General features: G+C 43.3%; 1 protein-coding gene across 3 annotated transcripts in view; it reads left to right on the forward strand.

Moving 5' to 3' along the window:
* The window catches only part of FAM219A (family with sequence similarity 219 member A), a 93,326-nt gene that overhangs the window by 45,460 nt on the left and 31,919 nt on the right, over window positions 1–15,947 (forward strand). For all 3 annotated transcript variants that reach the window (XM_059491842.1, XM_059491840.1, XM_059491841.1), the window contains exon 2: window positions 9,391–9,490. In XM_059491842.1, coding sequence (XP_059347825.1) covers window positions 9,391–9,490 — 100 coding nt within the window. The remainder of the gene's footprint in view (window positions 1–9,390; window positions 9,491–15,947) is intronic.

Raw genomic sequence — 15,947 nt, forward strand, 5'->3', positions numbered from 1 at the left:
CAACCCCAGAAGCTGCACCGTGTGCCTGGGAACATTGTCCACATCCTTCTTGAACTCTCACAGGCTTGGTGCCATAATTGCTTCCCTGGAGAGCCTCCATTCCAGAGTGGTGGAGCCCCGCAGTGCTTCTTCAGGGCTTTGTTTGTATCCTGTTATACCCTATCTCCTTTCCTGGGTTGAGACCACAGTCAGAGAGCCTACAGAACCAGACACCCTTGCTCTCTGCAAGATGGGACATTTACTCGGTGCAGGAGACAGGCAGAATGAAAAATTATTCTCAGAGAAGGAGTGAACAGAAGAAGCAATCAAACAGCTCAGAAAGGGATCTGAGGGATTAGATTAAAGGTGCCAGGGATATTCCAGAAGCGAAAAGAAAGACCTCATTCATCACACCTGTACAGAAGTTGAACATGTAAAAATCAGCTGTCTTACAAAAACAAACCCCAAACCAACTGGAAAATAGCAGGTAACCCCAGATTTATGCTTTTAATAGCTGTGACATTGAACCACTGATTAGAGCCCTTGGTCTGTTGAAAGGGTTGGATGTGGAGCCATCCTATCCTTTCCGGCTATTGTTTTTACAGCCAGAGACTGTAAAAGCTTAATAACATCACGTTTGCCATGCTGGATCCAATCAATGGCCTGTGGCAGATATTATCCAGTCTCCAGGACATTGGTGGGAACTAACATCACTGCAATGGGGCTCTCCTGGTGTCATTTGTTTTGCACCAGGTCTTTTTTTGTCAGAATATGTCACTTCTGCAGTATCTGCTAGAACCAACCCAAATTTCTAGTTTCATTCAGCCAAACTTTGATTTTGTGTTTCATGTACAGCTGGGGCAGCCTACCTGTGCATGGAGGTGATCCATAAACCACTCTATATGCTGACAATAATGGCATTTCAGTAGTAGGCTCCACTTGCCCTGCACTTCCTCAGCCCATTTCGCTAGGTGTTAGGGTTGTCCATGGGAAGGAAGCACAATTCCCCTTCACTATGCAGGGGAGTCTCTGAAAATTTTCATTTGAGGTGGAAATGAAAAACAGACTGTTCCTCTTGGTGAGGCTCTGTTAAAGGCTTGAAGAAGTAAAGATGGGACACAGACCTGAAATAAGCTCTCGACAATAACCGATGGGCACAAATTCAGTCACTACAAGAAGCTGCCATGGTCCCTTGCAGACTGTACTGGGACTGTGCAGTTTTCCATAGGATACAACTGCAACATACAGCCAAGGACCTGGGGTCCTGCTCCTGCCTCTGTTCTCCAAACACACTGTGACCTTGGCTCTGACATATGGCTCAATTTTTTAATCATTTTAAGGGTATCTCCCCTCAAGAGTTGAGGTTTAAAGAGCAGTTGTAAAGTTGTATGGGGCTTTTTATGATCCTGGTTTAGCCAGATGCCAGTTGCTAAACTGACTCTTACAATAGCTACCAAGGAATCTGTGATGCTTTTGTGCCTTGAATACTCATGTTGCACCTCAGAGCTGTGGCTGTATAATCAGAGGTAGAAAAGGAAAGGTGTAATATCTTCACGTATATATCCTTTACAAGGAAGGAATTATTTTGACACTGAATCATCCTGAAAACATACCTCAATTAATCGCTGGTTTTAAATAGCTATTGCATGCCACTTGGTAAGTGCTGCAGGCAGTGTGGAGTGCAGTGTGGCATTTCTCTAATTTGCAATGTTAATGATCCAATTTAAGTCATGTAAAGCTAGCACAAGATACCAAACTTATAAATGCATGTGATAATAGAGATGGCTTATGTGTGTGAAAGAGCCTGGAGGGAAATACGGTGTTAAATATACTCTATCATGATTGAAAGGAAAAGGCTGGGGGCTGCTTGTGCTGCTGGTTTCTCAGAGGGAAATCTAACAGAAATCATGTAATTACTCCCATTTTTCTTGTTTGTCCCTCAAATGCTTTCCCAAAGTATTTGGTCTAGTTATTGCATTGGTGCTTCCTCTGCTACTGTAGACTCCCAGGATTAGTCATACACCATCATCTAAAAAAAAAAGTTTCTTCCCTGTGCTGCAAATATCATTTTTGATTAGGAAAATAGATCACTGAAACATCTTGTTCCCTTTCCACAGCTTATGCCTTTCTGTTTGCTACATTTTGTTCAGCCTGGATGTGGCAGTCGGGCAGACCCTTTGTGGCCAGGGTCCCAGGGCAGCATTTCAGCACTGGCACTGCAGCACCTGCAGGGAGACTGGCACTTCTCTTCTGGCCCCATTTGAAGCACAGCAATGGTCTGAACTCCTGGCTACCTGTCAGTGAGCTGAGCTACCCCAACTGCAGGTGCACACAGCAAAAAGTCATTTCAGTGACATGCTGGTTCAGTGTAATTAATAAGACTAAAGGTTTTAATCTTGCAGCAATATTAATACTACTGGCTTCTCAGTTGCTGATATAAAATAGTTTCAAACACCAATTTGTCTTACAATTATAAACTAATCAGGTTCAAAATCTGGATCTGGTAGTGGATATTGCAGGCCTAATTTGTTAAACAAGATCTGTTCAGTAGTTGCTCAGAAAAGAAAAACAGCAATGTTGTAAGTGGTGCATTGGCTGAGCTAGTAGAAACTCAATAAACAGTTGTTTATTGCTTTGTTGAGATGGAGTCAGTAGCTATCAGAATGTTTTTCAGTATATCAGTCACTGTGTTGCCAAAATGTCATTTATTTTGGCTTTGGTACAGGGAGGGTGGGGATGCTGAGATGAACAGTTACTGCTCTGGATTTGGTGGAGTGCACATGTTGATGAATGACAGTTGTGTCTTCCCAGGAGCCTTCTGCTCTGGACCCCTTGTGATTCTGGAATTCCTTCAACATGTGAGGCTTAGGGAAAAGATTGTTTTCTTCAGCTCTCCCAGAGAGAAGGTGGAGGTCAGCCATGGTCCTTGGCAGTGGGTAGGGGAACTTGGAGAATGGCTTTTCCAGGGTTACCTGGTGTTCTAAGTCTGGCGTAGAAGGAAGTTCTTCTGTTAAGACAGATGGGAAAAGGGCCCTAAAAAGACCAGGGATCTTCACATTTTGCACCAGATCAGGATCAGTCAGCCTGAAAACCAGATCAGCTCTCTTGAATTTCTGTGTGACATCAGTTTCTAACCTGGGTTTGCAGCAACATGCCACAACTTCATCAGGCAAATGTACATCTTCTTAGCCTTAACTCTGCAGTTTTTTTTGTGATACTTCCTTGTAATCCTCCTGCAATTTAAGGTAATAATTTCTTATTCTCATTATGAGAAACATGAAAAAAAAATACTCCTCTTTTTCACCCTGGTGGCCCTTTCTGTAACTGAAGACAGCTATAATATCCTTCCTTAGTCTTCCCCTTTCTTCTCTGAGCAATCCTTTTCTTCTAGTGTTCCAGGGAGGTTGTAGCTTCTAGCTTTTATCCGTAGGACTGATGGGGGGATTACATCTTCCTTGAAAAAATGGGCTCCAAAACTGAAGCACATTAAGTGAGCTGAGGCCCACTGAAGAAATCAGGTAAGCTGAGGCCTGAGGAAGAAATCATGAGAGTCTTTTGTGAGGCTTTCTGGTTACATTCCTGCTGCACATTGCCCTGTGACTCTTTCCTTTCTCTTGCCAAACATGCCATTATTACTGACCACTGTTTGTCTATACATTGGGTTTGATTCATCCCCTCTATAAATCTGATCCCCTGTAAATTTGAGCCTTTCCTTTTTGCTGTTTGTTGTGTAGATATCAAACTCTGCACATCTTGTTTTTCAATCTTTTTGTTCCTGGTGGGATTTTTTGGCACTTTATCTTCATAGATATTTATGTCTATATTGTAGTGACATGTAGAGGCTACAGTGGTCTGCTGTCCAACACAGTGTGATATTTTACATACTTACCTGTGCACATCAGAGTCCCCTTCCCAGAAGCGTTCTATAGCCAGATTTCTCAGGAATGCCTGGCGTGGTAGAGCTTGAAGCAGAGGGAATCTGCCAACAGCACACCACTTCTGTTCCCCAGGGCACAGACTGAAGGTATAAATATTTATTAGCAGCACAATGTTCTAGCCCAAGAGTCTGAATGACAACACTGGAATTACAGAAACTTCTCGTTGACCCAAATGTAATGCCTGTATTCAGGGTGTGTGGTTTCTCACTTGTTTTTCTGCTCACTAAGTCAGTCCCCCATGCACGGAACATCTATCCATTTTTCAGACTCAATGTTTGATGTAGGAAAGAAAAAACATTTGGACTTGTCCTTTCCTGTTAGCATTTGTGTGCAGTAAGCAATCCACATGGGCAGCTCCAGAAAGCAGATGTCTGCTGAGCTGCAAGCCCTCACTGTAAGCTGTGACACATGTGTTGGTACTGAGACTTCCAGCATCTTTTAAGTGGGACAGAAGACAACAAGTACGTCATTGATGGGTACTGCAGAGAGACAAGTTAGCTGGATGATATTCTTGATCAGTTGGCTCATACTGATACAGCTGATGGTGGTCAGATAGAAGCCTGTGTACTATGGAAAGAAGTGATGGTCAAGCTCTTTATACTGGGTCTTTCCTTGAGATTAGAGGATGAGGGCAATTCTGCCCCTCTGCTTTTATCCAAAAAAAAAAGCAGCAGAGCTGCGTTGGTGATGAATTTCCCACAAACAGCAAAGTGGAGAACATTTTCATTAGAGGTGTAAATATGACTGATTTTGAGAAGGAGAGGCAGATAAAGACTTCTCAAGTTACACATATGTTTTCGAGGTGCAGCTGAAGACCAAAGAAATTGTGTGTGCCATTCCCTTCCACATGCACTGGGGTCCCTGAGGATTTGCAGAGTGGAAAGCGGGGCCTTGTTAAGACGTCAGAAGTGCTGACTGTGAAGGAAGGCATAGAAAGCTCTGTTTTCCCAGGTGCTACCAGGGTGAGTTTGTACCAAGCACCCAACTCCATCAGTTGGGGCTGTTCCCTACCCCACAGTTGGTGTGGGTTATTGGGAGGGGTAGGTAATAAGAGTAAAAGGCTATTGAGCTGATGCTTTCTTAAGTACTGCAAAATGGAAAGTGATTTAAAAAAGAAAAAATAAAAAAGCCTCCTAAGCATGCCATCTTCCTTAAACCCCAGATTTCAGTTTAAAGTGTTTTCACCTTCTGTCTGTGCTCCTGCATACTGATGATTCACAGCACTCCTGCTCCACAAAGGTTTACTGGAACTAATTTCTGATGTTCAGAAATGGCACATGGTGCACACACTGTGGGACATGGCTGCTCCTAGCAGGAGGGCAGTTTTCAAGATCCTTTGTGTGGAGCCTATAGAAACAAACAATCTAGTAAGAAAATTCCCCACCGTTCAAATGCTGTGATTGTGCATGCCCAATTAAGCTGTGAGCATGTGGGGAGAAAACTTTGATTAAACTCTGGCCCCAGCCAAATGTTCATGCAGTGCCCTGATTGAATATATATTTTCCTTAGGAATAAAGACATACAGAAGCCTCAAGAACAACAAAAAAATTCCTTTAAATATATTAAATATCTTTAGCCGTCTACAGTCCCTGAAGGCACTTCTCAGCACTTGCCTTTAGTTTGGGAGCGTTGCATTGTCCTCAGCAAAAAGAAATAACATCATCTGTCCTGGGACCAGTCGCACCATGTAACTGAGATTTTGATGTTGTGGGCAGAGCTGTGTGTATTGCTGTAGGGAGGCTTGTGAAAAAGAAAAAAATTGCCAAGTGAATTCCAATACCAAAAGCCTGTGTTGAATCTCAGTGTGCTCTTAGGCATTCACTAGCAAAAGGCTAATCAGTCAAGTAAACGTTTCTCTGGACAGTTGAGCTGTAGAGAGAGAACTGCATCCATTCAGTATGCACAGGGGCAGAGTGTGTTTGTGCAGAGACAGCTCCAGCCGAGCTGGCATGGGAATGCTGCTGTTTTCACAGCGGGCATTGTTACTATGGAGTCCTGTGAGTTGCTGCAGAATGTCTGTGAAGTGATGGATGGGAAATATGATAGTGTCTTGCCACTCCTGGGCCAAGGATAGATAGCTGCTGGAGCTGGGGACACTGTCCCTGGCCCAGCTGGGTTTCCTCTCAAATCCATTTTACTCTCTGGGGGGAGTGGGCCTAGCTCACGCATGCAGTGGTGGTCACCCACAGTGGTGGTGTTTGTGATCCCTCTGCTCAAGCTGTGGATCTCTTGTGCAGCTGTAATGTGCTGCTGGGTCTGAAAACTGTCATGCCAAACCTTTGGGAAGAATTCTTAGGGCTGACTCTGCTACCATGTTCTGCATCATTTCCACCTCCAGTGTCAGAAGCTCTACCAGCTGCCAGGCCTTCTCTCTAGACTGTGGGGAGAGGGAAACACTTCTCTGAGGACAGATTTGTGTCCTTTTAAGATGAGTGTCTTAGACAGAATGGGAATAATCACTCTTTGAAAATCATCTTGGTTTCCTCTGGAGGCCTAGGAAGCCTTTCCTGTGTGTTTGGTCTAAAGCCCACTTTTGAGATTTCTCCAGCTGAGTTCACTGGTCCAGGCTCAGAGTTCAAATCTTCAAAGGCACCTCAGAACATTTCTCCCCTCCCTCTGTTGATGCAAATGGATGTCTCATGTCAGGTTGCCTGCAAAGGTAAAGTTAGTGTGAGCACATCAGTTTGCCACGAAAGGGAAGGGCTGGTTTGGATTTAGAGTTTTAGCATGATGTGAGCCTGGGCTAGTCTAGGAATGGCCAAACCCCTTCTCTGCCATGTGCACTTCTGGCTTTGAGCTCAGTGTACTCTCTGCTGGACTGCACCAGCACAGGAGACAGTGTCATCACACTGTGTCAGTTCCCATATTACGTCTACTCCTGTGCCTTCCTGCAGCCAGCAGACTGGGGCTCACAGGATTTCCTTATTGTGTCCAGTAGCACCTAGGAAGCATCCAGGTCTTGGAGTCATGCTCCTCAGAAATGGCTGTGTCCTGCCTTTTCCCAGATTAGCAGAGAAAAGGTACTCATCCAGGAAGTCTGGACTCAAATGGTGCCACTTAGCACCATTTGGGCATCCCTCTTGGAGAGATTATAGCATGTCTGACAGACAGACATGTCCTTTGTGTTATCTAGATGTTCCCATGTGTAGAAGCTCAAAGATAAGGGAGCTCATGTGAATGTCTCAAACACAGATAGCTGGATGGCTTTGGAGCCAACCAAGGATTGTTGGTAGTAACAGCTAAGGATTGTTAGTAATAGAACACTGAATAGAATGTGGCTGGAGAAGGGGCCACAGGGAGGTAGAGCAGTGTTTTTCTGGGACAAACATCCTTATCCTGGCTCCTGGAGATTAGCACAACACAGCACAGGTGTAGGAATGAGGTCAAGAAGTAGGCATGTAGGAGGATATGGAGACCACCAAATACCCTGAAGCCTCCAACCCATTTCCACAGTAACTAAATTACACAGAAAGGGAGAAACTTGTCTCCAGGGCAGGGAAACTTATCTACAAAAAGGTACCCTCACAAAGCCCTGCGTGTGCACCCCATGACCCTGAACACTCCATCATCAGCATCAGCAATGGAGCCAGGACTGCTGATATCTCTCTCTCTCTCTCTCTCTCTCTCTCTCTCTCTCTCTCTCTCTCTCTTTTCTTCCTTTCTTTCTTTCTGCTCCTCTTTAATTCATCTTTTTCTCCCCTTCCTTTCACCTCCCTCCTTTATCCTAAACCCACTGCTGGGTGCTTAATAGGAGGCTAAGAACTAATGTACCAATTTCATAACAAGTGTGTAATTTACTAACAGAATTTTGTAAGATTTTGTGGACCCTCTAACTTCCAACATTCCTTTTGTCCACAAGCATCTACAAATCTTGGGTGCTCCCTTCCCCTGGAGGGTGAGAGGCTACACCCTGAGATTCTTTCCTGCAGCTTGGATTCTGATCTATTCCCTTCATCTGGGCATATTTGAGACCAGATTCATGTTCCAAGGATACCACATGAACTGGTCTATGATTTATGCCTAAATGTTCTCCTGGAGGCTGTTTTTTTCGTTTGCAACCTAGTCACTAAACTGCTACATTATAGGAAAACTGCAGCAGTGACTGTGTTACAGGAAAGCAGAAGAAATTGTCTTTTGTTCAGCATTGTCCTTGAATGTGAGGTCTTGCACCCACCATCCATTTTAAGTACTGTCAAAGTCTACTGGGTAGTGCAAAGGAGCAGGATTTTCATAAAATGTTATAGCACTACATATGTTAACTAGTTTCCACCAAGCTAGAGCCTAATTCAAAAATTACATTTTATCTCCTAAGCACAGTGTATTAAAAGAGCTAATGTGCACTGAGTAGCTCAATAAGTGATTGTTTTTTTTACTGAGAGTGAAGAGTGATGTAAACCTTGCTTTGAAACTCAGTGACTCTGCTTTGGGTACAGGTGTCAGTGCCAAATTGTGTACAAAATAAAAACTCTAGAAACTGAGAGACAATAGTATTCTAGTATTTAATTTATGATGCCTTGTATGATTTCTCACAAGTGATGGTTTGTTAGTGTATTGGACCTAATGCTGAATGTTTCCTTTGCCTGTGCATCTCTAACTGTGATATACCCAAATTCAATACACATCTATCTATCAGCATGTTCAATTTGATTTCTATCTTCTAGATGGAAGTAAGAACATGTTTGAAAACTAGTTTTAATTTTCATTGTGGTGCTAAGTGGAGAGAGTTCCAACAGGTTTGCAGTTTGCTGTGAAAGGACCTCAGTTATTTTTATCAGTAGTAGGACTGTCTGAGCTGGTAGTTTGTTTCTCTCTCAAGTTCTTTGATGTGCTGTAACATAGAGTTCAATACATGTTGTCTGCCAGTAGGCTGGAGCAGAAAGTGTTTGGGGAGATAGGTTTTCCGGGGGGGGGGGGGGGGGGAATTTTAGTGACAGTGAAAGTTACTGTGCTGACAGATTTTTCCTGTCAGCCATGAAGTAGATCCCAAGAGGGAGCAGAAATTGAATTCTCCTACCCATGTAGTCCTCAGTCCTTCCAAGCTGGACTTCCACACAGACCTGGTCTCAAACTTCTTAGTTTTAAGCTTGAAGTTGAGTGGTCTACTTGGGATTCATCTGAAACTGTAGATATGTTTCATACAACACCCCAAGGAGTCATATGTGAAAATTATTTGGGACTACTGCCAGCCCAGGCTGAATTTGAACTAGTGACCCACCATCCACTTTATATTCCTGGTATCATCCATCATATAAGCCTGATGTTGAAATTTGGCATTTCCAGAGGTACTTTTAACATAATAAATGTGCTTCCAAAGTTCTGTGTTTTGCCCCTGGGTATCAGTGTTCAAAACACTGGCATGTTCTTTGCTCCCTCTGAATGTGAAGGGAGTGGAGTTGCCTAATAGCCACTCAGAGAAGGAGCTGCAGAACTCTCAGCTAAACCTTTCTGTTTTGTTTCTGTTCTTTCTTAACAGGATCCAACAGCTGCAGCTATTTCGGACAGAGATTGTGATACGAGAGAGGGAGAGACTGTAGCCATGAACTATAAGCCATCTCCACTTCAAGTGAAATTAGGTGAGTCTGTGCTGATGGAGAGTGAAAAGGCTGAATCCAAGGCCTGAAAGACAGAATCATATGCAGATCTCCGTGCATGTGGCTGAGCATGCCATCAAGGCTCAAGCAACTCACAGAGCAGTTTTATCATTGTGATTCTGCTGCTGTGATTCAGGGAACTGACCTACAAACATGTAAAGCCCCTGTATCCATGGATGTGGTAAAGAAAGGAAGCAATGCCTTAAAAGCAAGGCATAGTTCTTTTAAACCTACAGTTTTTTTATTAAGCTGAGATCAAGGCTTGGCCAAATAAAGAATGAAGATAATATGGAGGGACTGTAAAAAGAAGAGAAGGCAGAATAGTTGCAACAAAAGGTAAAGGATCAGGGAGTTGAGACACTACCAGAAAAAGTGCTGCTTTTCTGTGAGATGAAGGACTTTTAAGTCCATAAAAGGTTCCCACACAATACTCATCTATTCCTGAGCAATATTGTTTAATTCTGGAAGCAGAATCATCCTGTTACTACAAGACACTGCTTCTTTTCAAGGCTGATGCTTACAAGAGCAATCCACACATGCCTGTCTGCCTCCAAAACCTGAGCAGCTATTTAGCCACACAGCTTCAAGAACCTGATGACAGACAAGCTAAAGGAACAGTGTGCTTTTTGCTAAAAAAAATGGAAATCTAAGTGTGGAAAATTTCCCAGTAGGAGCAGGAAGGAGTCCCCTGGCTGTCCTTCGCATCAGAGCAAGTGACGTTGAGAGTATGCTGCTGATTGAGGGTGGTTATGCAAGTCATGAATACTCTGAAACAGTGGCTGCTTTTCAGGAAAAGGCAGGGAGCAGCAGTGTGTGTTAATGACAGCACAATTCATAGTTTGGTAAAAGATTATTACTGCCAGCATGCCATATGCCACCAGGATCCTTTTTCGCTTCCAAGATAGTTCTTTAATGTTACTAGACAGATAATTACTACTGCAGTAGTTGTTTTGGATAATTTAACACCAGGAAACAGGTTAGAGAGCAATTGATGCTAATATTGGTAAGTCTGCAATATTCTTGACTTTCTACGCAATGAAATATCCTCCTGAGATTCACTAACCTGATAGGAAATGGGGCTTTTTTAGTCTTGGCTTTGGTAAGTCATGACACCTTTCTAGGAGATCAGATCATTGAAAACAGATTTGCATTCAGGGTAAAGAAGTTCAATTCATACAAATTAAATGGAAGAGTAATTTGAGGTAGATCTTTAACCAATCTCAGTATTATAAATAAAGCTGGTAGAATGAGAAATTTGGGAAGTCAGTACACATCAGGTAGTGTTGAAGGAGAAAGTACCAGAAGAAAGGACATTACTAATGAAGTTCTCCAACAGTCATTTTGTGTATATGTTCATTAATGACTTTTACATAAAATGCAGGAGTCGACAGAGAAAATTTAGTAGAGCATATTTGAGAGGAATAAGTACAGTAAAGGCTCAGAAATAGCACAGAGGAAAAAAACATGAAAACTGGAATAATAGAAATGAGAAGAATAGGACAGGAGAAACTCACTGTTCTGTAAGCTGACATTTATCAGCTGGGGATGACTACATCAGTTGATTGTAAGGTTATTATTATTGAAATGGACTAATATGTGAAAACAGGCCACAGTCACACTTCTGCAGACTTACCAACTTTTTTCCAGGAATCAGATAGAGGAGAATTATTAGCTCTTCCTGCCAGAACTTCTGCTTTCCCACATAGGAAATATTCTCTTTCATTTAGCCAGTGCTGAGTGGCATGAAGAGTCAAAGGGAGGTACTGGAAGTGTTTGAGCAGTTTTTGTAGTGGAGGCACACTGTTCCCAGGACCTCCTTTCCCCTTGGTGCCCCTGCCAAGTGACCTCAGTGCTGACCACAGTATGCTTATGAAGATAACAGGGGGTGAAACCTACCTGCTGAAGAGGAATTGCCCTGAAGGCTGACAAGCATCTTCCTGCCTTGTCTCCAGAGAGAAGTCTGCCCCAACACATCTCTGTGAAAACAGTGTTCCTCTTTAATGAAGTGAACACATACCTAGTGGTGCTTGGACCAGGTCTCTACTCTTAGCCATACTCAGATGAGCTTTAGGTTATCTGAGGCAAAATGAGACTAACAGTATTGTCTGTGGCCAGTGTAACATGCCAACATGCCTTTAATCCACATCAGCTCCTGCTGCTCTTATTCTAAAAATCTGCACAGCCTCTTCGATTTTCTAGAAGCTTAATCACTGCATCTCCCAGCTCTGGCCCCCATTCCTCTGACTAGATTTTTTTGTCCCTTCCGCATTGAACTTGTCAGGGTTGTTTTTAATCTCTTTGAGGCTAGAAAAAGTTAAGGTGGTACATAAATTTTTAATAGCTTATCTGGCAAAGCCATTGTTGGGGATGGTAGCAACTAGGGGCTTAATCCTATTGCAGGTTTTCCATATGGATGGTGGCATTTTTCACTGTTAAATCAGAATCAATTGTTCAAATGTCAGATGTTCGTATGGAAGGTTGATAAATGTCATTTTTCAGTTTGCAAAGATTCGTGTGTAAATCTGTCGTATGTGCTTGCTGGAAGCTTGGTTCAAGTGAGCTCAATTAAATACCAACCCAGCATGAATACAACTTTTGCTTCCAGACGCTGCAGTGATTGAAGTGTGACAGAAAGAGCATGAAAACTGCACATACTGCACGCAGATTTATCCTGCTGCTTGAGTGGTCTTTTCCTTGGTTGCTTGTTCCCCTCTAAATAAATACATTTGGCTACATGTTTGCTTGAGGGGGGTCAGTTAGATACAGGAAAAACTTCACGGGCGTCTTGTATTTCTAGTGACTTCCTAAAGGTATCACCTGCTTCATAAATGGAATAATAGTGCTTGATGCTAGGGCCACATCAAGAAAAGAACCTCGCAGAAAAGGGGAATAAGATCTCCGAGTTCACACAGGTCATAATTTTCAACCTTTATTGATACTGTATCCATATTAATTATGTATTTGTCACTTTTCTAGCACTCCCACTTTGTCTTTCTATCTAGAGCTGCAATGCTCAGCCTTGCTTCTTTCTTTCTTTCAGATCATTGATAAGGAGACTCCTGACAGCAAGGGTTGGGGGCTGGGTGTACATTAGTGCTTAGGAGATGTCTCCAGCACATCCTTATTAGGAGCCATATCCAGATGGAGCACATACCACAAGCCTTTTGAAAACAGAGGAGAGTTATGATAAGGAGGAACAGAATAATCCCCAAGTGTAAATCTCAGGGCACCACATCCACTGGAAGGCAACAGATCCTCCTAGCATTCCCAGGAGATGAGATATTATTTTAATGAAGCTTATGCCATCTGCTTTTCTATTTTGCATTTTTAATTTCCCTTCTCTGGTCTGAAATCACTACCCAGACAGTCTGTGTCTGTCTTTCCTAGCAGTCATGACATTAGTTTGTGTTAAAACAGAGTGGGCAATGTGGAAATTGGTTGGAGTGCTGTAAAACATGCAACAGGTGGGATGAAGGGTTATGGCAGAGGCATCTTCATCAGCCTGGCAGTAAGATGAACATGTGGGAGAGAGGCAGAGACACTCACAGCTGCCTTCAGCCCTCCAAGGTGCCTGTGGCCTTAGATGGAAGCACCTCCTCTCCTTGGATTATATAGGGAATGAGACACTGTTTTTGGAAGATTCCTCAAAGGGGCCATAAAAGTTTGTGAAAACTGAATGTCTATGCTAAAGAAACAGAGTCACACGTCAAGGATGTTACTGGTATGCTGTTCACTTAGACCAAGGAGAACTGATAGGGTTAAAAAGTAGCAAAATCACCGTCACAAGGACATAGAGAATGGTGTTCCCTGGTGTGTCTGACTTGGACGAAACTAATTCGTGACTGAGCCCCATCTTGGTGGAGATTGAAGTGAACAGAGGATATAATCCATGAGGGGACAGAGGCTGATGACATGTCTGTATTGTTAGCTCCTGCCTTCCAGCCTGCTGCAGTGTATTCATGACAGATATTGAATTGCTCTGTGGTCAGAGAGGAATAGTACCAGGACTATCAGTCAGAACTACAAAGCCCTCTGGGTTCAACTTAACAAAATTGGTGCATTTCTGGCTGAAACTTTACAGAAGGTCTCTGATCCCAGTAAACAACAGACTGCCCCATGTGGCTTTTGAGATTAATCTTTCAATTGGTGTAGGTGTTTTACCCCTTCCCCTGGGGTGAGGTGTGTGTTCAGAGCTTGTCTTAAAGCTCTCCATCCAAGAGCCACAAAGCACACAGCAGAGCAACTTCTCCTAGTGCTGCCCAAAAGGATGCAGTGCTCAGAGATCCCCTTCCAGGACTTCTCTTGCCTCAGGTCAAGATGCAGAGCTGGGAAGTGCAGTCACAAACACAGCTGACAGGAAGCATCTTATGTAGGCTAAAAGGCTCTGTATCTACCTCCATCTGTGGCTCCTTTTCTGCATCATCACTTCCCAGTCTGCTCCAAAACTTGTGACTTCTGAAGCTTTTCATACAGAAAGCAGAATAATAAAGGGGAAGTTGAAGTAGAGTGGACAGATCAATGCCATTAGTGTATCATTTTGTCAGTATTTCAAGTACTGTACTATTCCCAGTTGCTTTTCTGTAACAAGGTGATTAATGCTAATTAGGTACAGCAGCTGTTGTTTCTGGGAAGATGCTCTGTAGGTAAATTAGGGTAACATTTTATAAAAAGGCTCTAACTCTTAAGCTAGGTCCCCAGGTTCCAGCTCTGTTGACAGAACTGCAGATTTTCATATCCATAACTGTTTGCATGGCGACCTCAAGTGACATCATTACCTTAAGTGCAAAAAGCCATTTTGCTCCCCTGGGAGCTCCCATTTCCTTGAACACAGTCTGTGCACTGTGCAGGGGGAAGGGTGGGGTGGAAGCCAGAGAGCAGGAGCAATAGAGCACTGCTATTGATTTTCTTCCTGAAGACAGTAGTGCAGCCCACCACTCAGAAGTCTCATGGAGCTTGGGAGGAATTTATTTAAACATTTTTTCATCTCTTATTACTCTTTGCATTTATAAGAGAAATACACAGATTTATGGCAGCATCCTTTCTGTAGGATATTTCCAGGCTCTTTTTGGAAAGGATGAGAGAGTGAGCAGCTGCATCACATTAAGGCTAGTAGGGCTGTCTGCAGACAGAGCTGCAAAGATGAGGGCAGAAAACCCGTTCTGACAGGCATATTATTGCAGATTACTTAGAAGAGAAGTAGAGGGGCAGAAAGGAAGAGGTGCCTGAGACAGGCTTGGGTAAGGAGTAAAGCCGTTCAGACAAACTGGAACAAAGCAATCACTGGATTTCAGCAGACAGACCCAGGCAGGAGGGAATGTGTGAGGGAGTGAGACAGAGGGAAGGGGGGTTCCAGACAGCAAATCCCAGGAGCAGAGCACGAGCATATGCATATGGTAATGATGTGGCATGAGATTCACCAAATGACCTGGCTTTTTGTATCACTGTAATTTTGCTTGATTTGTTATGCCACTGCGCCAGGGCTTGGCTGGCCTTGCTTGGCCCTCCATGGTATGTGCACCTCTCCCATGACACATTCCTGGGTACCAACACACATCACGAGCCAAGAGACTCACACCCACTCACATCTTGTGTTGCACAGACCACACTTGGCTAATACTCCTTCAGGCAGAAAGTCGTGAAGAAGGAAGCTGTAATGTAAGTGGATAATTTAGGGGTGTTACCTGGCTGTTCTTTCGCCAGTCCATATTTTTGTGCTACCTGCAGTTTGATAGTATAGGAAGGAGAGCTAGTCCTGAAGATATTATTTTATTTTGTATTGAGAATGGGCCAAAACATCCAGAGTCTGAATGGGGGTTTTATGCCTGAAGGGGAAACCCAGAACTCCAAATTATAGGTTCTCTTCTATGTCTGACCCACCACAGTCAAGTCACCTCAAATATGAGAAGCGGCTCAGAACATTGTGAAGAAAACCAAACTGAGCAAATTGTTGAGATTCTCTGATAGAAATGAGAAAAAAACCCAGTAAAAGTAAGTAGTGATGACAGTAAAAAGTACCTGGTCTAGCAAAGCCTAACCCCAGCAGGCAGCACTACACAGTGGTCTGTTCAGAGGTCTCATTATATAAGTACTTTTACTCTCATCACTGTTTCCTGTGAAGCATGTAGAGAACTGGTTTAAAAGAAAGAGGTCCCCAGAGGTGATTCACAGCTTGTTCCTGACATTAAAAAGATTATCAGCAGTTGAGATGATAAGGCTGCCTGCTCAGATGTTGGTATCTTCAAAAAAATCAACTCAGAAAAGGGCAGTAATACTATATTCTGGCTCCTCAAAGTCCTGTGTCCTTAAATGTAGGTTCCACCTGTTCCACCACAGTGTAACATTTCCCCAGTTCTGAATTACACAGGTGTTACTATTTCTGTAGTTCCTTCTGATGTCTCCAAAGGTAGATGAGTTCCTGCCTAGCAGTTGAGGGAAGCAA

The sequence above is a fragment of the Ammospiza nelsoni genome, chromosome Z (assembly GCF_027579445.1).
Source record: "Ammospiza nelsoni isolate bAmmNel1 chromosome Z, bAmmNel1.pri, whole genome shotgun sequence".
Lineage (NCBI taxonomy): Eukaryota > Metazoa > Chordata > Aves > Passeriformes > Passerellidae > Ammospiza > Ammospiza nelsoni.